The sequence below is a fragment of the Mauremys reevesii genome, linkage group 2 (assembly GCF_016161935.1).
Source record: "Mauremys reevesii isolate NIE-2019 linkage group 2, ASM1616193v1, whole genome shotgun sequence".
Classification (NCBI taxonomy): domain Eukaryota; kingdom Metazoa; phylum Chordata; order Testudines; family Geoemydidae; genus Mauremys; species Mauremys reevesii.
Window position 1 is genome coordinate 101,987,909 of NC_052624.1, and position 25,364 is coordinate 102,013,272.

The 25,364-nt window shown below is 40.5% G+C and overlaps 1 protein-coding gene across 3 annotated transcripts in view; it reads right to left on the bottom strand.

The window, feature by feature from the left end:
* Positions 1-2,417: 2,417 nt before the first annotated feature.
* Positions 2,418-25,364, bottom strand: part of SUN3 (Sad1 and UNC84 domain containing 3) — a 29,924-nt gene continuing 6,977 nt past the window's right edge. For 2 of the 3 annotated variants that reach the window (XM_039524464.1, XM_039524466.1), the window contains exons 2-13: positions 23,717-23,854; positions 15,949-16,046; positions 14,494-14,581; positions 14,017-14,078; positions 12,190-12,290; positions 10,085-10,125; positions 8,046-8,205; positions 6,438-6,522; positions 5,414-5,529; positions 4,632-4,799; positions 3,759-3,851; positions 2,418-2,685 (exon numbers count right to left, since the gene is read on the bottom strand). In XM_039524464.1, the coding sequence (XP_039380398.1) occupies positions 2,539-2,685; positions 3,759-3,851; positions 4,632-4,799; positions 5,414-5,529; positions 6,438-6,522; positions 8,046-8,205; positions 10,085-10,125; positions 12,190-12,290; positions 14,017-14,078; positions 14,494-14,581; positions 15,949-16,046; positions 23,717-23,854 (1,297 nt within the window). In that variant the 3' untranslated portion in view covers positions 2,418-2,538. Of the gene's footprint in view, positions 2,686-3,758; positions 3,852-4,631; positions 4,800-5,413; positions 5,530-6,437; positions 6,523-8,045; positions 8,206-10,084; positions 10,126-12,189; positions 12,291-14,016; positions 14,079-14,493; positions 14,582-15,948; positions 16,047-23,716; positions 23,855-25,281; positions 25,352-25,364 lie in introns of those variants that run through there. The other variant, XM_039524465.1, reaches the window with a different exon arrangement.

A 25,364-nucleotide genomic window follows, 5' to 3' on the forward strand; every position in this document is an offset into this window, starting at 1 on the left:
TGCATGTGCCTCCCAGCAAGTATTAGAGATTTCAACACACGATCATTGCCCAAATATGTTTTAAGAACTGCCCATCAGTGTGTTGAGGCAGAGAAAAATGTATAAAGTAACTGGACTGTTGAGAAAAACCTTACTGCCACCAGACAACAATCAACAGCACTGTGGCCAACAAGACTGAGAGAGTGTACAGCACATGGTATGAATATGGCATATTTGTTCTGTTCTAAAAGGTTCTGCATTCCTTGATAACGCCCTGACATGCTGGCAGTGTTGTTGTAAGATTGACCTCTGTACTTTGAGAAATCTATTTTGCAAACTTGGCACAGATAATGCAGTACTTGATTTGCCATTTCTTCACCAGTGTGGCTTTTCAAATTGAGGAATGTTATAAATCATTCAACTGGTTTTCCATCTGTGGGAGACACATATCTTAGTACAATACTCAATTGATCAATATGTGAAAGATCAGGTATAGAGTTGACAAATAAACTGAAGTACCCAGCAGTACCTATTTCATCCACAGTAGCTGAACGAATTTTGTCACTCATTAGACCAATGAGTTCATCACATATTGTCTTGGATAAGTATGATGGGTTACCTTTGCCAGCATTCCCATATTTTGAGATATGGCCTGCTAAAAATGGGTCAAACTGAGCCACAAGCTCCAATAATCCCAAGAAATTTCCATTCTGCAATGATCCAAATGTGTCATTTGATCCCCGGAAAGTCAGACCACATTCACCTAATGTTTGAATAACAGCTGTAACAGCTGCAAGACATGTCTGTTTTACCACCAGGAGTAGGATGATCAGTTACAGTCTCTGATTTCCTCGCATTATTTCAATCTACGTTGGTAGGATGCCCCCCTGGTTTAGGAGGGAATAAGTAATAAAAAGAGAACAGAAAAACGGGGGAAGAGTGTGTAGTGGAGTGTAAGGAAGTCTAACAAAGTTCTGATTTTTCCCACAATGACTACTTCAATGCTTTTTTTGAAATATCAAATTAAAAAAAAATCTCATTTTTTTTGGTGTCCCCTGCTTTGCTGGTGCCCTAAGCACGTGCTTAGTCTGCCTATTGGGTAATCCAGCCCTGCATGGAAGCAAGTTTTCTAGCCACAGAATCAGGTTGTTCAAAGATAGAGAAAAATGCAAGCCACACATCCAGTCAAATTTGCAATATCTAACTTGACCATAAAACTACACTGTGCTAGTTTGTTTATTGGCTGAATTTTTGGGAGCTATCAGAGACTTTGGGAAACATTATACAGGAGTAATGCATATGGAAGATACTAATAAATAAATAGATTGGTGCAGGTGCCTCCTGGATCTTGTTATTAAACTTACTGTCTGGTGTCACAGATAGTTAGCAACTAAGCTGCAATGCTGTTGTTATTAATATTGTTGGATGAATCCTATGAGGATTGAAAATGGCATGTCTCAGAGGTGGTGCATTAAATGTTCGAGAGGTGAATGCCAGCTATCCTATTTGTACAAAACCAATTAATAAATCAAAAACTAAAGGGCAGAGAGAAGCTGAAGAGAGAGGGGTACATAGACATCATAAAATAACTGTGTGACTTGATGGGATTTTAGTGGCAAACTGTCTCTTCTCACCAACGGGAACATACAGACCCAGATCCTCAACAGTATTTAGGCTCCTAACTTCCATTGAAATTATGTGAAAATGAGAGAGGAGATTGGAGATGCACCAGGAAAAAATAGCATCCCACGAGCAGATCCTCAGCTGATATAAGGTGTTAATGCAAAGTCAATGGATCTAGGACAATTTACACTAGCTGAGAAACTGCCTCCATGAGTTTAAGGGGTAGGTGAAGATTGATCTTGGAGAGTTTCAATCACTGTCTATGAATTCAGGAACTCCTAGCCAATACTGTGGGTCAACAGAGGATAAGCAAAGAAGAGTGCCACAGGGAACACAAGGGAAAGCTTTGATAGGAAATACAAAGAGCCCATCTCAAAGGGAAAAAAACCCCACTAAGTTTTCTCTGGTTAGTAACTTAGATTTGAAGAAAAATCCATCCAACATATTTCTATCTCATTAGAACCCCAAGTCCAGATTTCCAATTAGGCACAGTAGGCAAATGCTTAGGGGCACTGGAGTTCTAGGGACACCTAAAAGTGGGTTAAAAGTTTCATTTTTTTTTAAAGAGAAAACACAAAGGTCAGCTGTAGATGGGGGGGAGGAGGGAGAGGAAGAGAGGGATGCAGAAAATGCTGTGCCTAGGGGCACGTAAGATTAAATCCTACCCTGTAGAAACCTCTTCACTCTGATTCAAATTTCCTACCCTAGGCAATCTCAGAAATATTAGACAAATACTATTTATTCACTATACATACTGTATCTTTTTCCATAGAAACAGTAACATTTTGAAGAATAAAAACAATTTTGCCAAAAAATATTTTTGTTTGCATTTTTATTTTTCTCTGCTCTGGACACCCTTTCACTTGGGTGATGAAGCCGAGTGGATCTTAAGAATTTCCATTTTTAGTTTGCTGGTGTTGTTGCCATTTTGAGTTCCTAAGGTAATGGGCTCTGTTCAAAGAACTCCTGGGTATGTTTTAGATCTCCGTGTACCCTGAATCGATAAATGCAGGTATATTCTGGGTGGCCCCAATTGTTCAGCACTTTCAGTTTCACGTACCTCATGAATTCAGAAAGTTCATTCTGAAAGGAAAGAAATTAAAGCTATTATTTTTTACTTCCTGTATCTCTCACTGTTGATCAATAATTAGCATCATGCAGGGGTGACTTGTTCATTATTTTACTCTTTGCCGCCATGTGAAATCATTGTCCACAAGATGCTTACACCTCTACTAACTATACTTTAAGATAGTAATTATAGAGACATAGCCACAAAAAAGGCTAGCCTGCTTCAGTAAGCAAAGTAACTCTATGAAGTGCTCCTCCCTTAGGAGGTTGACTCCACCACATGTAGAAATCCCATTGATATCCATGTGAGCTCTGTGCAAAGAATTTCTACACAGACAAGCACTTAACTAGAACAGATTTATTTTCAGTAATCTGCAACAAAAAGATTTCCTTACAATTATCAGTAATGTTTAATTTGATGGACCAATATTCTGACGGTATGTGATGTGTTTTCTTTTTATGCAGCCTAAGGGCAGATCACCCAAATTCATTGCAGGTAACACCGCAGATTAGACTCTAGCAATAGTGCTGCAGAAAAATGCTTAGTTTTAAAGCCACCATTAACAGAACTACAGACTAAGTTACTCATAGACTCATAGACTTTAAGGTCAGAAGGGACCATTATGATCATCTAGTTTGACTACCTGCACAACGCAGGCCACAGAATCTCACCCATCCACTTCAATAACAAACCCCTAACCTATGTCTGAGTTACTGGAGTCCTCAAATTGTGGTTTGAAGACCTCAAGCTGCAGAGAATCCTCCAGCAAGCGACCCGTGCCCCATGCTGCAGAGGAAGGTGAAAAACCTCCAGGGCCTCTGCCAATCTGCCCTGGAGGAAAATCCTTCCCGACCCCAAATATGGCAATCAATCAGTTAAACCCTGAGCATGTGGGCAAGACTCACCAGCCAGCACTCAGGAAAGAATTCTCTGTAGTAACTCAGATCCATCTAACATCCCATCACAGACCTTTCTACCCAGGGCTATTTCTCCAGTTCACTTCTGCTGGGAAGCTCAAACAACCCCCTAGTTCAAGCAGTAGAATCCATCTTAATCTCACAGTCACTTCTCCTCTTCCTTAATGTACCTTCAATTGGAATGTTTGAAATAAATCTCCTTCACAGTTATATATGAACTCTCCTAAGAAAGTTCCTTGCTCCTCATCTTCCTCCTTTAGGCCCTGCAGAAAAACACAGGCATGGAGAAAACAAAAGACAGTGGAAACCCAATTACAACAGGTTTAAATGTGTTTTCTCTTCATGCAGACAGTTAACACAAAAAGCATAACATGATATCCCAGGTGCACAGTGATGTGCTAAATCCATAAAATAAGGGTCCTTGTAGCACAAGTCCATTCCCAAAGCCAGGTTTGACCAGGCTGGTGGTGTCACAGGATATCCAAAAAACCCAAACATGGATGGTATACTCATGAAATATCTAACTTTTGTTCATAAACCAAGGATTTATTTCAAATACATCTCTGAAGTTACAAATATCAGGAGAAGCCTGATAGTTGTGGCCTACTGGTTACCACTTCATGTTTTGATTAATTTATAGTCACAATAGTCCCGTGAGATAGGTAAGCAAATACTATCCCTATTTATAGTTAGGGAAATTGTGAGAGGTTGAGTGAATTAATGGCAAAGCCAGGATTAGAAATCAGGAGTTCTTAGTACCTAGCCCTGTGCAGAATCCTCTCAACTATATTACTTCTCTTGTATGTAGCATGTAGACACAGTAGGTTGTGCAGGAATGGGAAAGTCTCATTTTTAAGAATAAATGGAACAAGAAGAATTATGCTGATAGTTATATATATGAATTGCTCTCTTCCTACAACATGGAGTGAGTTGCAGGTGTGAAGGAAATATACAGAACTTGCTTTTTTCCTATATTTCCCCCCGTACTATCCCCCCACCCCATTCTTAGAAATCTTATATAAAAAGCTAAGGAAGATGCTCACATAGACAGCAAAGTCCTTAGGAGCACTGGAGATTTCTCCTGTAGGGGAGATTTTCTTGGGAATGTGCTCCATTGTAACCGCTCTTGGAATTATTTCCATAGCCAGTTTGATGACAGTTTCACCCTGACTTCCTGGGAAAGGCCAGCAGTCCCCAGGGTAATTATTGGGCTAAAATCAGAACACAAAACAATGATTATTGGTTTAGGCAACCATGTGGCTAATGGTATCGCTGGTATAATTCCACTGAAATCAGTGGAATCCCTGAAACCAGGGATTCCTTTGGCACCTTAGAATCTATCTTGAAACATGCCAATGATATTTAAATAATCACAAAGTTCATATTTTTTTAGTCTAATTAAAAATTAAATATAAAATGTATTGTATTTATCCTCAGAATTAAACTAGTTCCATGATGCAGTATTCAGATGGACTGTATTGGCTGCATCACTCATAAAAGCTCTAGTACCATGGTCTGCCCTTTCCCCCTGCACTTATGAACGATGTTTATTCCCAGGTGCCAATTCTTAACTCTGCTGCTTTTATTTCTCTCTTTCCCTCACTTGTGGTATGGTGCCAATCTGGGTTTGTCTGCAAAAATGCCATTAAGTACAGCAGCATAGGCTGTCTTTCTGTTTCCATCGATCCCTCCCTGAACTCTGGGCAGTAGGGGAAGAAGAACAGGGAAAGCAGACATGGGGAATGGTAGTGGGAAAAGGAGACCCAAAAGGAAGAGAGGAAAGGGTAAAGGAAACTCTCAAGACTTCTTTTATTTGGATTTCTACCTGAAGAATAACTTCTGGAGACTTTACAAAAACCAGCATTGGAAATGATAACCAAAAGAATTTTCCTCTATTATGATGGTAGCTCCTGGTAGTTCTGGACTGAACAATGCTGGCACCTGAAATTAAAATATTCATACAATAATGAGCTAATATCTCACATATAGCACTACTTGGACCTGAAGAAAAGCTCTAAGTAAGCTCAAAAGCTTGTCTCTCTCACCAACAGAAGTTGGACCCACTTTGCCCCTCTAATATAGCAGGTATTCTTAACAATGTGTAATATACAGAGGATCTAATGACCAACACCAGGTGTTGGGTGCTTAACTCCTAACGTATAGACAACAAAGACCCTGTAATACAATTATCATTTATATGAGTGACTCTTTCAAACTGGATATGTATCACTGCATGTGACTCTCAGAAAAAAAATCATTATTAAACAACTCTTTTATGTGACCCAGTCAACGTACACCAGTCATAATTCTTATAGCTCTCTCTTCCCCACACGCTTACTTCCATATACTCTTCTCAAATGGGCATGAAGAGATGTTGGCACAGCTTTCCCTCACTGGTAATACCATGGGAATGTTGGCTATTACTGTACTTTGACCTGAACAAGCCCGGGTGTTGACTGATTTCTAGCAACAGTATTTGTCTCTCTTTCACTTATTCTGTCCTTCTCTATAGTAACAGGCCATGGTGGCTAATTAAAATATTCAAAATTGATAATTGGCAGTGGGTAATAAAACTGAAGATAAGAAGTGATTAATAAAAACAATATTAAAATAAGCATTCTTTTTTATAAAAAGGCTTGGAACATTGTCAGACTATGTAAATGCATAATCTTATACTGTGATCCTTGTCCTCTCTTCCACTTCCCTCCTATTGTAGGTGACATTCATTTGTACATCATCTTAAACCACATTGTAAGCTCTTTGGGGGCAGAGGCTGTGTCTTCTTATATGTTTTTTTACAGTGCATAACACCATAAAACCCAGATTCTAATTGGGAAGAATAATAATACCTGCTGATTTTAGGGCATAATCAGGCATCTGGACTTGGTCTTCATCCAACTTTTCAAGTACTTTATTCAGCATCTTTTTAACAGTCTGTGAAGGAATATAAAAGGTAAGAACTGTGAGATGGGAAAGGAGTTTGGAAGTCGTACACACACCAGTTCACCTACAATCCGAAGTATGTGTAAAACAATCATGAAGTAACCATTATGTTAGACTAAGATCTGGTCTACACTTAAAATTGAGGTTGACATAGCCACGGCAGTGAGGGGTGTAAAAAATCCCTAACTCCCCCAGTGCAGATGTTGCTAGTGCACTAAAAATAAAGTGTAGTTGTGGTGGCACAAGGAGATGGATGGGTATGTACTTGCGACAGCTAAGGTGCTGGGTATGTACTTGGGGTGGCTCCTCCTGCTGTTTGCCCCGCTGTGGCTACACTCTACATTTAACTCGCTAGCTTGATCACAGCTAGTACAGGCATGTCTTCCTGCACTGGAAATTACACCCCCAGCTCAAATTGTAGACATACCCTAACAGACTGGGTGTGGAGGCCTGGTATCAAGCACATGTATTATCTCTTGAGTTAGAGACCACTTGTTAGAGGTTCTGAAAACCACCTGGAATCTCAACCAAAGTGTCAGAAAACTATTGTGTTCACCTTGTTCTATAATTCTGGCAATGGCCACCTTTGTAGGAGAGTGTGTGTAGCCCTCCTTCTAGGCAGCTGTTATACTATGTCATAATAGTGGTAACTATCTATCCAATGACCCTAAGGGTCATTATACAACGACCCCTTATATATGTGCAATTTAATCACCAAGTAGTTCATAAAAGTGAGTGATCACATCAATTGGTTAAGTTCCTTTAACTTCCAAGAAATAGAATGAAACTCAAAAGAGCAAAGATGTTTGATATACTCTGTCCTCAAGAACACTGAGCGCATACCGCCAACAAGAGTCCCCTTGGGAAACCCTTACCATACTATTCACTTCTACCTCAAAGACCAACTGCTGCAGATGAAGAGACCGATTCTCTAGACAATATTACTTGTGCGGAGGATCCCCTGCACAGACCTGTAGAAGGCTAGGAGGATATATCATACTATCCTCTGCAAGCCCTGTGAAATAGAGTTTTTCTGGGGAGAGGTTGGGGGAAGCCTTGGCAGCAGCCAGGGCTCCCATGGACGACACTGACAGAGACCAAAGAGAGCCCAAGGGTACCAGAAGTGACTCAGGAGACTGGGTTGCAGGTTCTCCTTATGAATTTTCCACCAGATCATTTTCTTGGTGTAAAGATGAAAAATCAATACTGTAGCTTAGACTATTGTTCCTTCAAATGTCTAATGTAGTATACATCTTGTTCAGGAGGTGATGGCATTCTATTGATGGTTAGGGTGATAGAAATTCCTGCCTATGTTATCCCACCCTTCCAGCTACTCCGCAAAAAAATCTGCAGTCCAAAGAGAAATTATTTATTGTGGGTGAACATTTGTTCCTGGATTCCCAAGACTGTTACACTACATATGTCAGTGAAGTATTACAAGTGTGAGAAGGAACTATGGTAGATACAAAGAAAGCTAGGAATCTCTACTTAACAAAATCCTGCAATGTCCTTACCCATGTTGTAACGCCTTTGATCTCACTCCCTTCCAGGGCTTCACTGATAGCACGCTGGGTGATGTCCTTTGTACCTTGTTTCAGAGCATGAAGCTCTGTCTGTAGCTTATCTACCTGCTCTTTAAGAGATTGGATTTCTTTCAAAACATGGTTTGCCTGCCTAGAAAAAGTGGGAAAGAGTGACAGAAAGCATTATTTTCCTGGCCTGTCTGGCTTTGGTATGTCATGAGAATGAGAAACAGGTTACAGACACTCTTTTTATACCTCTAAAGAAATCTGCTCTGGATGATCAATTTGTAAGTGAGAGGAAAAGTAGACTTAGATACTAGTTCTAATACCTTCAGATGGAGAAGCCATTTCGCTGCCCTACAGGCAAAATTTTCAAAAATATATCTAAGTAATTTAGGATCCTCAGTCCAATAGACTTTCAATAGGACTTAGGCACTTTCAAAATTTTTTACCCTGCTTCCTGAATAATACGAAGGTGAGTGGAGGCATGTCTGCAACCATCCTAAAAAATGTGTACGGGCAGGTTTGAAGGACTAAGATTTTGTTTGATGTAGAAAAAAATAAATTATGGACAAAAGGATAAGGATCCTGTCTGGAAAATACTGGCATAGAAGATGCAATAACCTGAATTTTCAAAGATTTCAGGGCATTTCAAAACAAGAAAGAACATATGCTTGAAAAAGTAAACTGGTTTTATCTGGAATGCAGACCAAGCCAGCTGCAGGTTACATTTGATTAAAAACTACTCACACAAATGGCACACTAGGCCACAAAAGAATATGCTCAGTTCCAATCTCTCAGTTGCCATCTCTGACACAGACCAAAAACAGATATAAAACAAGGAAAAATATACATTAAAAAGTGCAGTCACCACTGCAACAACTTCTAAAACATATTTTACTGGACCAAAAATGTCCGCCTTTCCTAACACATAGGAGCAGTGGGTTTCCATGCCTCCTCCCACCTGAACTCCAAAGCCTCCATCACTTCTTCAGCCTACACAGTTCTGTACAGTACCCTACGATCTCCTATATAATTCAATATTCATGTTTTCTTTCTAGCATCTTGACATCAACTTTTCAATCAAAAACTGCTGCTTGATGGGGCTCCCTTGTTTTTGTTCTTCCTTCTCTTTCCATTCTTCATTCATACCTTTTACAGTCCATTTTAGTGTATCTGCTACATCGGTTTTGGTAATTTCTATTCCTTCCCTCTGATCTTCCTGTATTCCACTTTAAATATCTGTCTTCTGTTAAACATTTTCCTCCTTCATTCCTCATGTCCACCACTTCCCCTCCTCACTCTCTCCCCCCAATAATGAGCATCTTACCCTAAATGTTCTAGTTTCTCATTTTGCCACACAGCTGCTCTTTCCCCCACTCCATACTCCTGTACTCTCCCCTTAATGACTTGGATGATTATTCTCACATGGGTCCTCTTATTCTTCTGATCTTGGCTAACCATGCAGGGCTTCTTCACATGCAGCTCTTATGCCACCAGGCTAGGGAAGGAGGGTCGGGAAGAAGCAAAGGTTTCCTCCACCTACAGTGGGAACTGTGTACAGAGGAGCGTCTATTCCACCTTACAGGAAGGCAGAACAATCAGAAGTTTCTATTTCTGTTCATTTCAGAATATGGAGGGAATAAGCAAAAGAATTTCTCCGTCCCTCCACAACAAGGAAGACAAAGCTGAGCATCAGGAAAATAATCATCTTTACTGCTTCTCCTCAAACACCCAGGGAAGATGGAAGTGCAAGCAGCTTTTCCTTCTTACCTAGTCATGTACACGAGCAACCTGTATGCCTGTAAGACAGGGAAGAAAAAACTGCCAGCTCCAACATCTTCCCTTCCTCTGGATTTTAAGGGAGGGGGAGAAAAAAATCCCTACAGATACATTTTGGGGTTGAGAACATCATCAATGTGTATAAAGTTTGTGGGAGACCCAACTCTTCCATTTGTGCAGTTGTCGTGCTCAGGGTTTGAATTATTTTACAACAATGAGTCAAGTAGTTATCCAGAAATCCACCTTACCTTAAAGACTCCAGATCCATTCCATATCTCTCTGATTCATCCTAGATGGAAATATTAATAAAATGTTCATTCCAAACACTAACATTACCAATACACAGCCTCCTGCAGAGAGAGGAAATCATTCTCTATAGGAATGTGAGATGGTAGACACTCAGAGACACAATGCCTACATACTACAGGTGTTTAACACTAACATACAACAGTAACTGGCACCCTATAAATACCCAGGAGAGAAAGACAATTAAATAGATCATAAGATTAATGCTGGACAATTCCTTATTCGTGAAGCAGATATCACAGTCTCCCATCATGCATTTGATTTATTTATTCTAAGATGGTAAATATAATTTATTAAAAACAAAACACCACCATAAGAACCAATCATATAGGTATAAATATACACAAAATGTGTACTGAATTTTCAACTTTTCTGTGTCTGTAAATGTCTCTGAGCTTATTCCTTAAAGGCTTCAGTTTTGCAGCTAGCAGACAGGAAGTAAGAGACATCTGAATAAAAAGTAACATTTTCCTGTGGAGGGAGCACAGAAAACACTGGAACTTGAACACCTCCTAGCTATCCATTCTATCAAAATGCCCTATCCTCAAAGTATGTCTTCCAAACTCTTAATCCAATAACTTCTTCCCCTCTCTAACCAGCTTTTACAGTTCTGAAAAAGGGTCAAATGAATAGCAGCCAGCCAACTGGAGGTCAGAACCTTCCCCAAAACGTCTCCATTACTAGCTCCATTTTAGGTTTTGCCTCTTTTCTTTTCCAGTTGTTTTCTGGGGCCACTGTAACCGAGGATTTCCTCTCTGTTATCAATACATTACTTCACTGTCTTCTGACATAAGTAGATATATTCTCTATGAGGAAAGGTTGGAATACTAGTGGCCACACTCTTGTTACTCTCTATGATAAAGTGTGTTCCTATTCCAGTTTCTCTTTTTGATACAAGTCTTAGGCCTTGGCTACACTTGCAAGTTAGAGCGCATTAAATCAGTCCCGGGCACCCTAACTCCTGAGGTGTCCACACTGGCAAGCCACTTAGAGCGCCTGGACTCTGCAGCTGGAGTGCTCCTGGTAATCCACATCCACGAGAATCACAGAGCTTTCTGCACCCTGGCTGGAGCTCTGGGGTGTCAGTGTGGATGACGTGTTGCATTACTGTGTTGTAATTGGCCTCTGGAAACGTCCCATAATCCACTGAAGTCAAGGGGCCACTCTGGTCATTGTTTTGAACTGGGCTGCAGACATAAAGATATCCCCTTTCAAAGCTCCATTTCTGACAGCCAGCATGCTCATCTGCTCTGGGACACAAAGCAAACCATTACTGTGGAATGCTCCTGCTGCAGAGGCAGGTGTTTGTGCATGTGTGCGTGCGAGGTGGGGGGTAGGGGCTGATGTCAGGTTTCCTCCTGCCACTGTCTGAACTTACAAGATAGCATGCTGACACACTCTGCCCCCCATGCTTTGCAAACCCTTTCCAAAGCATGTTGCAGCCACTTGCACACTGGCATAGCTACCCCAATGCACTGCTCTCTGTGGGTTGCAAGAGATGCTAATGTGGACATGCTCCACAGTCACAAGGAGCACAGCGTGAACAGAGAGCAGCGCTTTCCCTGCTGCTGTCTCCGAGGGCTAGTTTAACTCCTGGCGCTCTAGATCTGCAAGTGTAGCCATGCCCTAACTAACACTGAAACTATATAATATAACCACTTAAAAGAAAACTCCTTTTGTTAAAGTCTTTTGTTTGATCATGTGCCTTCAGCTGGAGTCATAGGGGCTCAGCACATCTGATAATGGGATCCCAGATACCAAGCTGAGCAACCAAAATTGAAGAAAACCAAAATTAAAGGCCAATTCTGAAAATGTTAGCCCAAGTGATTTGCTCAAAGGCATATAGTAAAATAGTAGCAGACCCAGAAACAAAAATATTGTAATTATTAATGTGTGGTTAAATATAATTAAATTCCAAGACACTGGAGTCTCCAATATACCTGAAACCCCACAGAAAGAAGGTGCAAGTTATTGGGTAAACACTTTCTGTCCTAGAGCTAGACTGGTAGTGACAGTCTTTATTTGATTACATCTAATCATAAATCACCTTGTGCCAGAAATGGTTAAAATCATAGAGGACAAAGCCATTATATATTCCCCTGGACATCTGAATTCCTCCTCCATCAAGCAATCCCATGTAGTAAGTACCTGTTAGTCATAAAAAGAACAACTTTGTTTAAATTTAGAACATTATCTGCAGCAGATTATTCTCTTCAAAAGCAAGGGGCCCCAAGCTGTCAAACACTTACATGTAGCTTTACTAAAGCTAAGCACATCAGTGAAATAATCCCATCAAAGTCAAGTTAAATACATGTTTAAGTGTTTGCAAGACTGGGGCCTAATTTTGGAATGGATGTAAAATGCAGCCTTGAGGGACTTCCAAGGGCTGTATTAGTTGTCATCAGCATTTCAATAAGCAAAATCAACCTCTATGGCCCCTCTCCCTTTCTACATTCCTACCCTCCCTCCACTTGAGTTTCCAAATTGGATATTTTGCAAGGAATGGTGAAATGACATTCTTATAGATTTTGAGTTGGGGAGATACATTTTCAACACATGTTAATGGAGCATTATGGTTTACATGGTTAAAATCAATTTTCAAATGTACAAGTTAAGGCTTGTGCTACATTAAATTGTTCACATATTATATTTATATATATAGAAGTATCACTTACAGATCCCAATCAGGATCAGGGTCCCCTATGTTTATAGCCTTAATCCCGAGAGCAGGTATTTGACTGTACTCACTGTCAAGTCAATGGGTCTATTCACCAGAATATGGATTTGCAGGATTGCGGGTCATATAAAAAGACAGTTCTTTGGAACATGGATTATTGTGGCCTCAGTCCTGCAATGATCTCCATGTGGGCAGGAACTTGTGGCCACACACAGCTGCACTGGCTTCAGTGGAGCTCAATGCACATTCAAGGATATGCTTCCATGGAGCTCATTGCAACACCAGAGTCTAAGTTACTAGTCCGGCAAAGATACATGGACTTAATTTTGCTCCTGTGCATAAAGTTAAGTATCTGTAATTCTCTGCAGGTTCGTAGCCAAAAATTGAGACAAGAGACAACTAATGGGTGTAACGAACTGTAAGCAGTGGTGAAAGAAGGAAGGATGAGGTATGGGGTAACATGATTTCTGATGCAACGGGAAAGTTGCTTTATTTGTTGTGTATTTTTTAAACCTCTGCTTATTTCCACTTTTTCTTAACCTGCTTATATTTTTATTAACTTTTTGTAATACTTGCTATTTCATTTTTTTATTACCACCTATTTCCATTTATTTCAAAAAATTATTACTGCCTATTTCTATTACCCTCTTTTTATTAACTTATTTACAAACAAACAGTTATTAAAAATTATCAGAAAAAATACAAAACAGTTGAATCAAAACAACACAAACTGTTCCCTGGTGATCCCAATTTCACAAACTGCCATTGCCCCATAGTCAGTAAAGACATTTTTTCTTCTTCTTTATTTTAAATAAAAAGAGTCAGTGATATCTCATGGGCTTCTGAGGCTCTGAAGATTTCTGCCCCCAATAGCTGTTCTTCCTTCCAAGCTGGGTTGCTCTGCTTCCTGGGGTGAGTGAAGGCCAATCGCTGCCGCTCCTCAAGACTGGGAAAATTCTGGCCCCATACAGCTAGTTTGGGAGACGGCACTTAGGTCCTCCCAACCCCACATCAGTCTCTTCCCAGAGAGTGGACTGGAGGGAGGGAGGCAGGCAGACCCAGCTGGGATAGCCAACTGCCTACTTCAGTTCTCAGCTGGGCGTCTCTGTCAAAGCAGCACAAAGGGGGCAGGGCAGAGCAAAGAATTTGGTCCCCCTTACAGACTGTCAGTTAACACTGTACTTTATAGAAACTCACCAAAAAAGAATAAAGAAAGGAGGAACAGCACTAGTGAAATAATCTTTCGAGCCCAAATCTTCCTGGGGAACAGTAAGGAGAAAGAAAGCATAAAGTTAGCAGAATCCACACATTTCACATACATATTCTGTATTAGCAAAAAGTTTCTTTAGGATTTCTTGAAGGCCATATTGTTGGCTTCATCCTGCAGCCTATTGAAATTAATAGTGAAGCTTTTTTTTTTTTTTTAAACTTCTACACTGGAGATTCAAGCACAATATCAAAAACTGAAGAGACATTAAAATTAGTGATTAGTCTTGTGACCCCTGATCCCAGAACTAGTTTCAGCAAGAGCCTGGATTGACATCAATGTAAATCACTCTCTTAATTCTTTGTCAGGTTTGTGAGTGTAATTAATACCAATCTGTCTCTCCTACACACCTGCAATTATCTATTTCCCCACCCATCCTTGAGAAAAAGATTCTTGTTTATCTTTACCTTGCAAAAGCACTGCAGATTTTCATCACATAGTGCCACAGAACTGTTATGCATAGCCCTAGCAAGTGGAAGACAAGCCTGATACCTTCTGGAAAACATGCAACAAGCATACAGTTAAATGAGCTCAGATGTAGTTAAAAATGCAGTTCTACTCTCAAAAGTCACTGCAAAATAGACATAATGGGGTTCATGTTTGTCTCTCAGGCTATGTCTTCACTGCAAAAAAGGTGTGTTCTTAACTTGGGTTAGCATACCAGTGAAGACACAGCAACTCATCTTTTAATTTGGATTAGCATCTTGATTTAAAGCAGATGTAGAGCCTGGCTTTGTCCTGGAGCTGTTAACCCTGTATTTTCACTGTTCTTTTAACCCAAAGTTTAAAACAAAAACAAAAACATTTTTTTCCCAATAAAGACATATCCTCAGTTGTTCTAGATCACATTTTTTCAGTTTATAAAATAAAGAGATGTTGCTGCATTTCCTATCATCACCTCTGCAAAAAGTCCAGCTGGTTTCTTTCTGGCTCCAGCATCCTCACCACTAAGGTCTTATCTTCAATGCAACAATTAACTCAAATTGATACACTTGAGCTACTCCACTTGAACTAACCTAATCTCAATGAACCTTAACTATAGATCCACTATGGAGCCTCCACAATTATTTTTATTTTTTGTCTCCAACATTATAAGGCAAGTCCTTTAAGGTGCACAGTGAATGAGACAAGGAGACCTGTGGAACTCTAGTTTTGGTCTCTGCCAATATTATATACAAATGCCATGGACTCTGTTTGTCTGATTAGTACATAATACTGTAAGATGCTTCCTGTGCATTTAGGGTTGTAGAAAAAAAAGTGTAATTAAAGGCTATATTGTCATACATAGATATAAGGGAATAAAGTTAATATGGCACACACAGAGGGCCACCGGGGGGGGGGCAAGTGGGGCAATTTGCCCCAAGCTCTGGGCCCCGCAGGGGCCCCCACGAGAATTTTTCGGGGCCCCTGGAGCAGGGTCCTTCTCTCACTCCGGAGGCCCCGGAAAACTCTCGCGGGGCCCGGGCCCTTGAAGCTTCTTCTGCTCCAGGTGGCAATTCGGCGGCGGGGGGGCCTTCCGCTCCGGGACCTGCCGCCGAAGTGCCGGGTCTTCGGCGGCAATTCAGCGGAGGGGGCCCACCACCAAAGACCCCAGGCCCCCTGAATCCTCTGGGCGGCCCTGCACACACAACCTCAACTTTGTAACTTCCTGACTTAACATGGTCCTAATTCAGTTCTGCTTTAATATATTTTCCCCCACTTTATAGGATATGTCTATCAACAACATCTCTCTAGGTGCACAAACAATCAAAAATGTAAAAGCCCAGGCTACAGAACAACTTACAAAACAAATGTTGTAAGTGCATAACATACAACAATGCATACAACTAGACAGTTTACAATCACTAATCACTTGAACTTACTTTTGGGTGAGTGCTGAAGCTGCCTATCTTCCTGCCTGAGACTAATAGGGATCTGGCTTTCAGTACTACTGGATGTGCGTCCTTGTCTTTGAGATAGCCTAGAAAATGGAAAAGGGCTTTAGAAATTCAAGAGTTGCACGAGTGGCCAGATGCAGGCAAAAAACAGAGGCTACATTTTCCAAAACAACCTCTAGAACTAAGGTACAAGTATTTGCACCCACAGTTGAACTCATTTAGAAGCCTAAATCTGTACCCGTATCTGACTGACAATTAGGTATCCAAATGGGTAAGAACATAAGAATGGCCGTACCGGGTCAGACCAAAGGTCCATCTAGCCCAGTATCTGTCTACCGACAGTGGCCAATGCCAGGTGCCCCAGAGGGAGTGAACCTAACAGGCAATGATCAAGTGATCTCTCTCCTGCCATCCATCTCCATCCTCTGACCAACAGAGGCTAGGGACACCATTCTTACCCATCCTGGCTAATAGCCATTTATGGACTTAGCCACCATGAATTTATCCAGTTCCCTTTTAAACATTGTTATAGTCCTAGCCTTCACAACCTCCTCAGGTAAGGAGTTCCACAAGTTGACTGTGCGCTGCGTGAAGAAGAACTTCCTTTTATTTGTTTTAAACCTGCTGCCTATTAATTTCATTTGGTGACCCCTAGTTCTTGTATTATGGGAATAAGTAAATAACTTTTCCTTATCCACTTTCTCAACATCACTCATGATTTTATATACCTCTATCATATCCCCCCTTAGTCTCCTCTTTTCCAAGCTGAAGAGTCCTAGCCTCTTTAATCTTTCCTCGTATGGGACCCTCTCCAAACCCTTAATCATTTTATTTGCCCTTTTCTGAACCTTTTCTAGTGCTAGAATATCTTTTTTGAGGTGAGGAGACCACATCTGTACACAGTATTCGAGGTGTGGGCGTACCATGGATTTATATAAGGGCAATAATATATTCTCAGTCTTATTCTCTATCCCCTTTTTAATGATTCCTAACATCCTGTTTGCTTTTTTGACCACCTCTGCACACTGTGTGGACATTTTCAGAGAACTATCCACGATGACTCCAAGATCTTTTTCCTGATTCATTGTAGCTAAATTAGCCCCCATCATATTGTATGTATAGTTGGGGTTATTTTTTCCAATGTGCATTACTTTACATTTATCCACACTAAATTTCATTTGCCATTTTGTTGCCCAATCACTTAGTTTTGTGAGATCTTTTTTAAGTTCTTCACAGTCTGCTTTGGTCTTAACTATCTTGAGTAGTTTAGTATCATCTGCAAACTTTGCCACCTCGCTGTTTACCCCTTTCTCCAGATCATTTATGAATAAATTGAATAGGATTGGTCCTAGGACTGACCCTTGGGGAACACCACTAGTTACTAATTCCATTCTAAGAATTTACCATTAATTCCTAACCTTTGTTCCCTGTCTTTTAACCAGTTCTCAATCCATGAAAGGACCTTCCCTTTTATCCCATGACAGCTTAATTTATGTAAGAGCCTTTGGTGAGGGACCTTGTCAAAGGCTTTCTGGAAATCTAAGTACACTATGTCCACCGGATCCCCCTTGTCCACATGTTTGTTGACCCCTTCAAAGAACTCTAATAGATTAGTAAGACACGATTTCCCTTTACAGAAACCGTGTTGACTATTGCTCAACAGTTTATGTTTTCCTATGTGTCTGACAATTTTATTTTTAACTATTGTTTCGACTAATTTGCCCGGTACCGACGTTAGACTTACCGGTCTGTAATTGCCGGGATCACCTCTAGAGCCCTTTTTAAATATTGGCGTTACATTAGCTAACTTTCAGTCACTGGGTACCGAAGCTGATTTAAATGACAGGTTACAAACCTTAGTTAATAGTTCCACAACTTCACATTTGAGTTCTTTCAGAACTCTTGGGTGAATGCCATCTGGTCCCGGTGACTTGTTAATGTTGAGTTTATCAATTAATTCCAAAACCTCCTCTAGTGACACTTCAATGTGTGACAGTTCCTCAGATTTGTCACCTACAAAAGCCAGCTCAGGTTTGGGAATCTCCCTAACATCCTCAGCCGTGAAGACTGAAGCAAAGAATCCATTTAGTTTCTCCGCAATGACTTTATCGTCTTTAAGCGCTCCTTTTGTATTTCAGTTGTCAAGGGGCCCCACTGGTTGTTTAGCAGGCTTCCTGCTTCTGATGTACTTAAAAAAACATTTTGTTATTACCTTTGGAGTTTTTGGCGAGCCATTCTTCAAACTCCTCTTTGGCTTTTCTTATTACACCCTTGCACTTAAGTTGGCAGTGTTTGTGCTCCTTTCTATTTGCCTCACTAGGATTTGACTTCCACTTTTTAAAGGAAGTCTTTTTACCTTTCACTGCTTCTTTTACATGGTTGTTAAGCCACGGTGGCTCTTTTTTAGTTCTTTTACTATGTATCTTAATTTGGGGTATACATTGAAGTTGAGCCTCTATTATGGTGTCTGTAAAAAGGGCCCATGCAGCTTGCAGGGATTTCACTTTAGTCACTGTACCTTTTAACTTTTGTTTAACTAACCCCCTCATTTTTGAATAGTTCCCCCTTTTGAAATTAAATGCCACAGTGTTGGGCTGTTGAGGTGTTCTTCCCACCACAGGGATGTTGAATGCTATTGTATTATGGTCACGATTTCCAAGCGGTCCTGCTATAGTTACCTCTTGGACCAGCTCCTGCACTCCACTCAGGATTAAATCTAGAGTTGCCTCTCCCCTTGTGGGTTCCCGTACCAGCTGCTCCATGAAACAGTCATTTAAAGTATCGAGAAATTTTATCTCTGCATTTTGTCCTGAAGTGAAATGTTCCCAGTCAATATGGGGATCATTGAAATCCCCCACTATTATTGGGTTCTTAATTTTGATAGCCTCTCTAATTTCCCTTAGCTTTCATCATCATTATTACTGTCCTGGTCAGGTGGTCGGTAATAGATCCCTAATGTTATATTTTTATTAGAGCATGAAATTTCTATCCATAGACATTCTATGGAACATGTGGATTCACTTAAGATTTTTACTTCATTTGAATCTACATCTTCTTTCACATATAGTGCCACTCCTCCCCCTGTACGGCCTGTTCTGTCCTTCTGATATATTTTGTACCCCGGAATGATTGTGTCCCATTGATTGCTCTCAGTCCACCAGGTTTCTGTGATGCCTATTATATCAATATCCTCCTTTATCACAAGGCACTCTAGTTCACCCATCTCATTATTTAGACTTCTAGCATTTGTGTACAAGCACTTAAAAAACTTGTCCCTGTTTATTTGTCTGCCCTTTTCTGATGTGCCAGATTCTTTTTTATGTGACTGTTTATCATCTGATCCGGCCCTTACATTATCCTCTTCCGTCCTCTGCTCCTGACTATAACCTGGAGATTCCCTATCATCAGACTCTCCCCTAAGAGAAGTCTATGTCCGATCCACATGCTCCTCTGCAGCAGTCGGCTTTCCCCCATCTCCTAGTTTAAAAACTGCTCTACAACCTTTTTAATGTTTAGTGCCAGCAGTCTGGTTCCACTTTGGTTTAGGTGGAGCCCATCTCTCCTGTATAGGCTCCCCCCATCCCAGAAGTTTCCTCAGTTCCTAATGAACGTGAACCCCTCCTCTCTACAATTAACTACACATATAAACACGGGGGGTGGGGCGCAAAATTTTAAGCCTTGATTTAATTACCATTTCACAGAGCAGGAGACAGAGTTCTTTTACCCTGTGTTCTCTAGCTTATCTACCTAACAGCTAATTCAACTAATTGGACTCTCACTCGGCTCTGGAATTTGGCAAAAATGAATAAAAATAATTAAAAATCTACCTTCATTTAATAAATCTTTTTTTAAAATTCCATTAAAAATCCTATACTAAGAAAACGTTAAAATCACATAAAAACTTTAAAAGCCAGGAAATGCTAGCAGTTACATTGCACATGCAACTTGCCTGACTCTGGAGTGTTTAACTGTGCAACCATAATGTTTTCAACATATTTTCTATTTATGGAATATATTTAGGCAACTAACAAACAATATCAGATAAAGAATACAGTACAATCCGTAGTGAATACTATTTGCTATGACTGTTAGGTGTTCAACCTGCAATAAATACACTTAACCATACCTGCAATTTTTAATTGACACACTGCATGTTTTAAAATTAAGCCTGGCTGTATCCCTTAGGGATGAAGGGGCAGCAATGACCAGCACATATGATACCCTTACTAACATCCAGCATTTTCTATAAAATGCTGCAGTTGCAGTACTTAGGGAGATTAAGAAGGCTTCACAGTGCAGAAATGTAGTTCTTCAGTGAAACTCCTGGTCAAATTAATTGACTGTTCAAAGGAGAAAGATAAGATGAGATAAGGTGTTTTTTATCATCATGAGTAGTGACAATACACACATTCAGAGATTTGGAGACAGTGTTTTATAATATGGTCCAAAAACATTTAGCAGTCTAATGAACTTTGTCATCCACAACATGCTTAAAATTTTAAGTAGAGATGTGGTGAATCTCAAAATGAAATCTGCTGGTACACAAATCTGGACATTTTGCTGGATTCAAATTTATACAAATCTGCTTCTGAAATTTGACACAAATATTGGACACCAAGAATAATTAAAATGGCTACCAGTATATGAGAGTAAGATATTTTACGTATGGCTCAGATTCTGTTCTCGCTCATTAAGCATCTCCTTTTGGCTACCCTGATACTGTGTCATGTCCTGTACTCATTCCATCAGATTCCCAGCTCCTGCCATCCATCCTATCCCAACAGCTCTCTCCCACTGGTCCTGCTTTCAACTGTCCTGACCCTGTACTATATCTTTCATCAGTTCTCTCCCACTGCAGCATCTTCTCTCCAGCCCAACTCTGAGCACAGTGTCCCATCCATTCCCTCTTAATGTCGCCTCTCTCTTGCCACCCAAACACTCTATCCTGTCCCCCACATGCTGCTTAGTACAGCAGATTGCTGCCTGTAATCCTGACCAGATGGCTCTTATGAATCCCCACAGTTTTTAGAATCAAATATTTTTGTTTATTAAGAAAGACCAAGGATTTGATATTGAAAAATATTTTACCCATTATTATCAAGAGCAAGCATTGTAAAGAGCATTGTGTACTGTACAGTATCTTCATAGTTTTCTCTGTTTCTATGATCCCGAGCCTCTTATGAACAGCAAGCTTATTCAAATTTTGCTAGACTACTCTAGTTTTATTGGTATCTATTTCAGTTCAGTATTTCATTACAGGGAGGATTATGATTTATGGGCTTTTTTTTTTTTTTGGAAGAGCAGTGTTTTGAGGAGGGACCTTAATGAGCAGCCATGCAGTTTGGGTTATAAGAACATAAGAATAGCGATACTGGGTCAGACCAATAGTACATCAATCCCAGTATTCCTTCTTCTGACAGTAGTCAATGCCAGATGCTTCAGAGGGAATAAACAGAACAGGGCAAATATTGAGTGATCTGTTGTTCACTCCCAGCTTCTGGCAATCAGACACTCGGGACACTCAGAGCATGGGGTTGCATCCCTGACCATCTTGGCTAATAGCCATTGATGGACCTATCCTCCATGAACATATATAGTTCGTTTTTGAACCCCCGTTATAGCTTTGGCCTTCACAACATCCTCTGGCAACAAGTTCCACAGGCTGACTTAAGAAATACTTGCTTTTGTTTGTTTTTAATGCGCTGCCTATTAATTTCATTGGATGATCCCTAGTTCTTGTGTTATGTGAAGGAGTAAATAACACTTCCATATTCACTTTCTCCACACAAGTTGCGATTTTATAGACCTCTATCATATCTCCTCTTAGTTGCCTCTTTTCCAAGCTGAAAAGTCCCAGTCTTTTTAATTTTTCCTCATACGAAACTGTCCCATGCCCTAATAATTTTTGTTGCCCTTCTCCATACTTTTCCCAATTCTAATATATCTTTTTTTGAAATGAGATGACCAGAACTGCCCAGATTGTTCAAGGTGTGGGCATACAATGGAGATATATATATAGTGGCATTATGATATTTTCTGTCTTATTATCTATCCCTTTCTTAATGATTCCAAATATTCTGTTATTTTTTTGACTGCCTCTGCCCATTGAACAGATGTTTTCAGAGACCTATCCACAATGACTGCAAGATCTCCTTCTTGAGTGATAACAACTAATTTAGACCCCATCATTTTGTATGTATAATTGGGATTATGTTTTCCAAAGTGGGTTACTTTATATTTATCAACCTCATAAGGACTTTAGGGCGCACAGCACGAACACCACGAAGTCTTCCTGGACACACACCACATGCAGACTTCGGTGCCTTGCCAACTTTCTTGGTGTAAAGGTAAACAATCCTGTTACCTGGTGTCCGGGACAGCCTGGTCTTGTTAGAGGCTGTATTGTAGGACAACCTACGACGGTATGTCAGACGCTGAACCATTTCATCTGCCATTTTGTTGCCCAGCCACCCAGTTTTGTGAGATACCTTTGTAACTCTTTGCAGTTTGCTTTGGACTTAACTATCCTGAAAAAATGTGTATCATCTGCAAACTTTGTCACTTCACTGTTTACCCCTTTTTCCAGAACAGTTATGAATATGCTGAACAGCACTGGTCCAGGTACAGATCCCTAGAGGGCACCAGTATTTACCTCTCTCAACTCTAAAAACTGAGCATTTATCCCTGCCCTAGCAGAAAGGGTGTTCTAGGCAGATAGGTCAACATGTAGGAAGGACAGATGGGAGTGAGAAAAGAATGTGAAGAGGGCAGGAAATGGTGTGGCTTGGACAGACTGAAGGATGGACTGGGAGCACTGGGTGGCAGTTGAGAGTAAGAATTGGTAGGGGGAAAGTTTGCAGGGCCTTTCAGGAGAGAATAAGTTTTTCAAGTTAGACGTGACGGGCAGTCAAGAGAAAGCTAGTGAAGGGACTGAAGAAGGGCCTGACATGGTCAGAGATGCAGGAAAAGCAAATGATTTGGTTAGATGAAAAATGGGCACTTGGCCTACTCTCTCAAACAGTAAAAGATTCCAAGACATAGTTTTTCTTTCTTTTGCTCATATTTTCTCTTACAAATTCACTATTTGGCCAGATAGAAATCCTTTTAAATGGCAATATTTGCATACAAATCACATATGAATAGAATATTTGTCACATCCCTAATTAAATAAAGGACATTACTTCATAAAACAGAACTTGATTAAGAATCAACTTGATTTCTGCAAAAAAGAGCATCTTGCAATAATGGAAGCAAAACACACTACTGACAGAGGAAGAATGGCTATCCTCCAAACCACAATTTATATAAATGACAGTAACACTAAATTACTCAATAACTTAGATGTTACTAAATACTTAATCTACAGGCTTCAAAAGAGAATAGCTTTATTGGATATCTGTCATCCATTAGATTATATAACGAAGCAGTGCAAATGTTTATGACTTTATATATCATATTACATAACTGCCACCTCCCTTGATCATTTGAAGCAAAATCAAATCCTGTTTAGATTCCAGGACAAATTGAAATCAATGAAACGATTGCCACTGACTTCAATGAGCACATGATTGGGCCCTGAGAATATGCCATTGTTTTCTTTTTCTCATTTCCCTTCTTCTTAAACGGATGAAGGAGTGGTAAATGTATTTGGGAGCTTAAGAATTTAAAAAAAGATTTTAATATTATTTGTATAACTTGTATACATAAGACAAAAGTTAATACAGATTGAATATTTTTTTAAAAGTATCCATACCAGTTTAAATCTTGACTTTGATTTTCTGTGTCTGAGGTGTCACTGTTGGTGCCATGGCTTGTTTCATCCTGAGGTAGATAGGTGCTACCTGAAGACTTTGGAATTCTGTACATGTTTTTATTTGCTTTGCACTCACCACTGAAAGAAGAGGAGCATGAAAATGAGGTGAAATAAGGTATTAATCATATTAATTATTATTATGACCAACAATTTTAATAATTAATTTTAAATAATGTAATATCTAGTCATTTTAACTCTTCTTTGAAAGGAAAGCTGTCCTTGTACTGCACTTGCCTTCTGGATAGATAGTGAGTAACATCATAATAAAAGGAGTCTACCTAAAATGTCTTTTGCCCTACTCAGTGCTGCTAAATATGTCACAGGTTGCTCTTGGTGATATCATAATGAACAAGACAAGCATAAGATTCCTGAGCTCAGCCAGAAAAGATGGGACATACGTTCAACATTTTTATTTCAAGAGACTCAACGACTGAAAAAATATCATGCAGCTGAATCCTCCAAGGTTGTCTCCTGTGAAAGGCTGAACTCCTTTTATTCCCACCGAAATTTAGATTTTAGGACCAGAAGAAACCATTATGATCATCTCTGATACATAAATCAAGAGGACTTCCCTGAATTCATTAATGAGCATTAAGGGCAGGAGCTCCCAAACTGAGGACCTTACATTTCTTACAATCTGTCAAGAGCTGGCAGATTACAGTCTCTTGTTTCCATTAGTTGTTTCTATAGGTACCCAGGTCCTTCATTGCATAAAAGAGTTTGCATGTCTGCAAAAGGAGAAAGTAGCGTAGCTGTCTCCCCTTGTAGTTGCTGCTATATAGGAAGAGAGGAAATAGGAGCCACCTTTAGAGAACGTCGGAATCGTCAGAAAAGTAAAAAATAGTTTCCTATTACTTTTCTATATAAGCAATTGGTACGGTTGCCAGAGGGGTGCTCTGCAATCAGAAAGGTGATGGAAGATGGTCTGGGCAATCAGATACAGTGGGAAGAATGATAGCACACCCCAAGAAAATGTGAAAACATCTTTTATGTCCCCAACTCAGTCAGACATGCCAATCCTGCGTGCTGGGCTGTACTGCACCTCACGTACCAAGGAGCTGAGTGGCATTTGCACCAACAAGAGGGAAAGACCCTGTCTTGCTCTTTTCCTCAAGCCATCTCTAAACTGGTATTTTTCAGGTGCAATGATGGTGTGTGCATTGGCTGAGGTGCAGTCACCAACATGCCAATCACATTTAGCGCACCCTGCGGCAGAACAGACCATAGGGTGCACTCAACAGGGCCACAGTACAATGTATGGATGCTGCAATCAGAGGTGCAACTGCACCAAACCTGGGCATACCGGGGCTAGCTTTGATGGCGCCAGCTCAAATAATAATAGCCTCCTAAGCCCCGCCTCACCCTCTACATTGCTAGTTATACCGGAGCTAGGGGCGGGCGGTGCCTGTGCGCTATATGCCGCCCCTAAGGGCTATGCAGTGTAGACGCACCCGGCGTACAGCCCCCCCGGCTCTAACACCACCCGCACAGGCGCCGGTGCCCACCACGTGCCACGGCCACCCCTGAGGCTGCAGCCCATCGGGGCAGGGTCCTGCCGCCGGGCGGGACCCGACACTCACTCACTCAC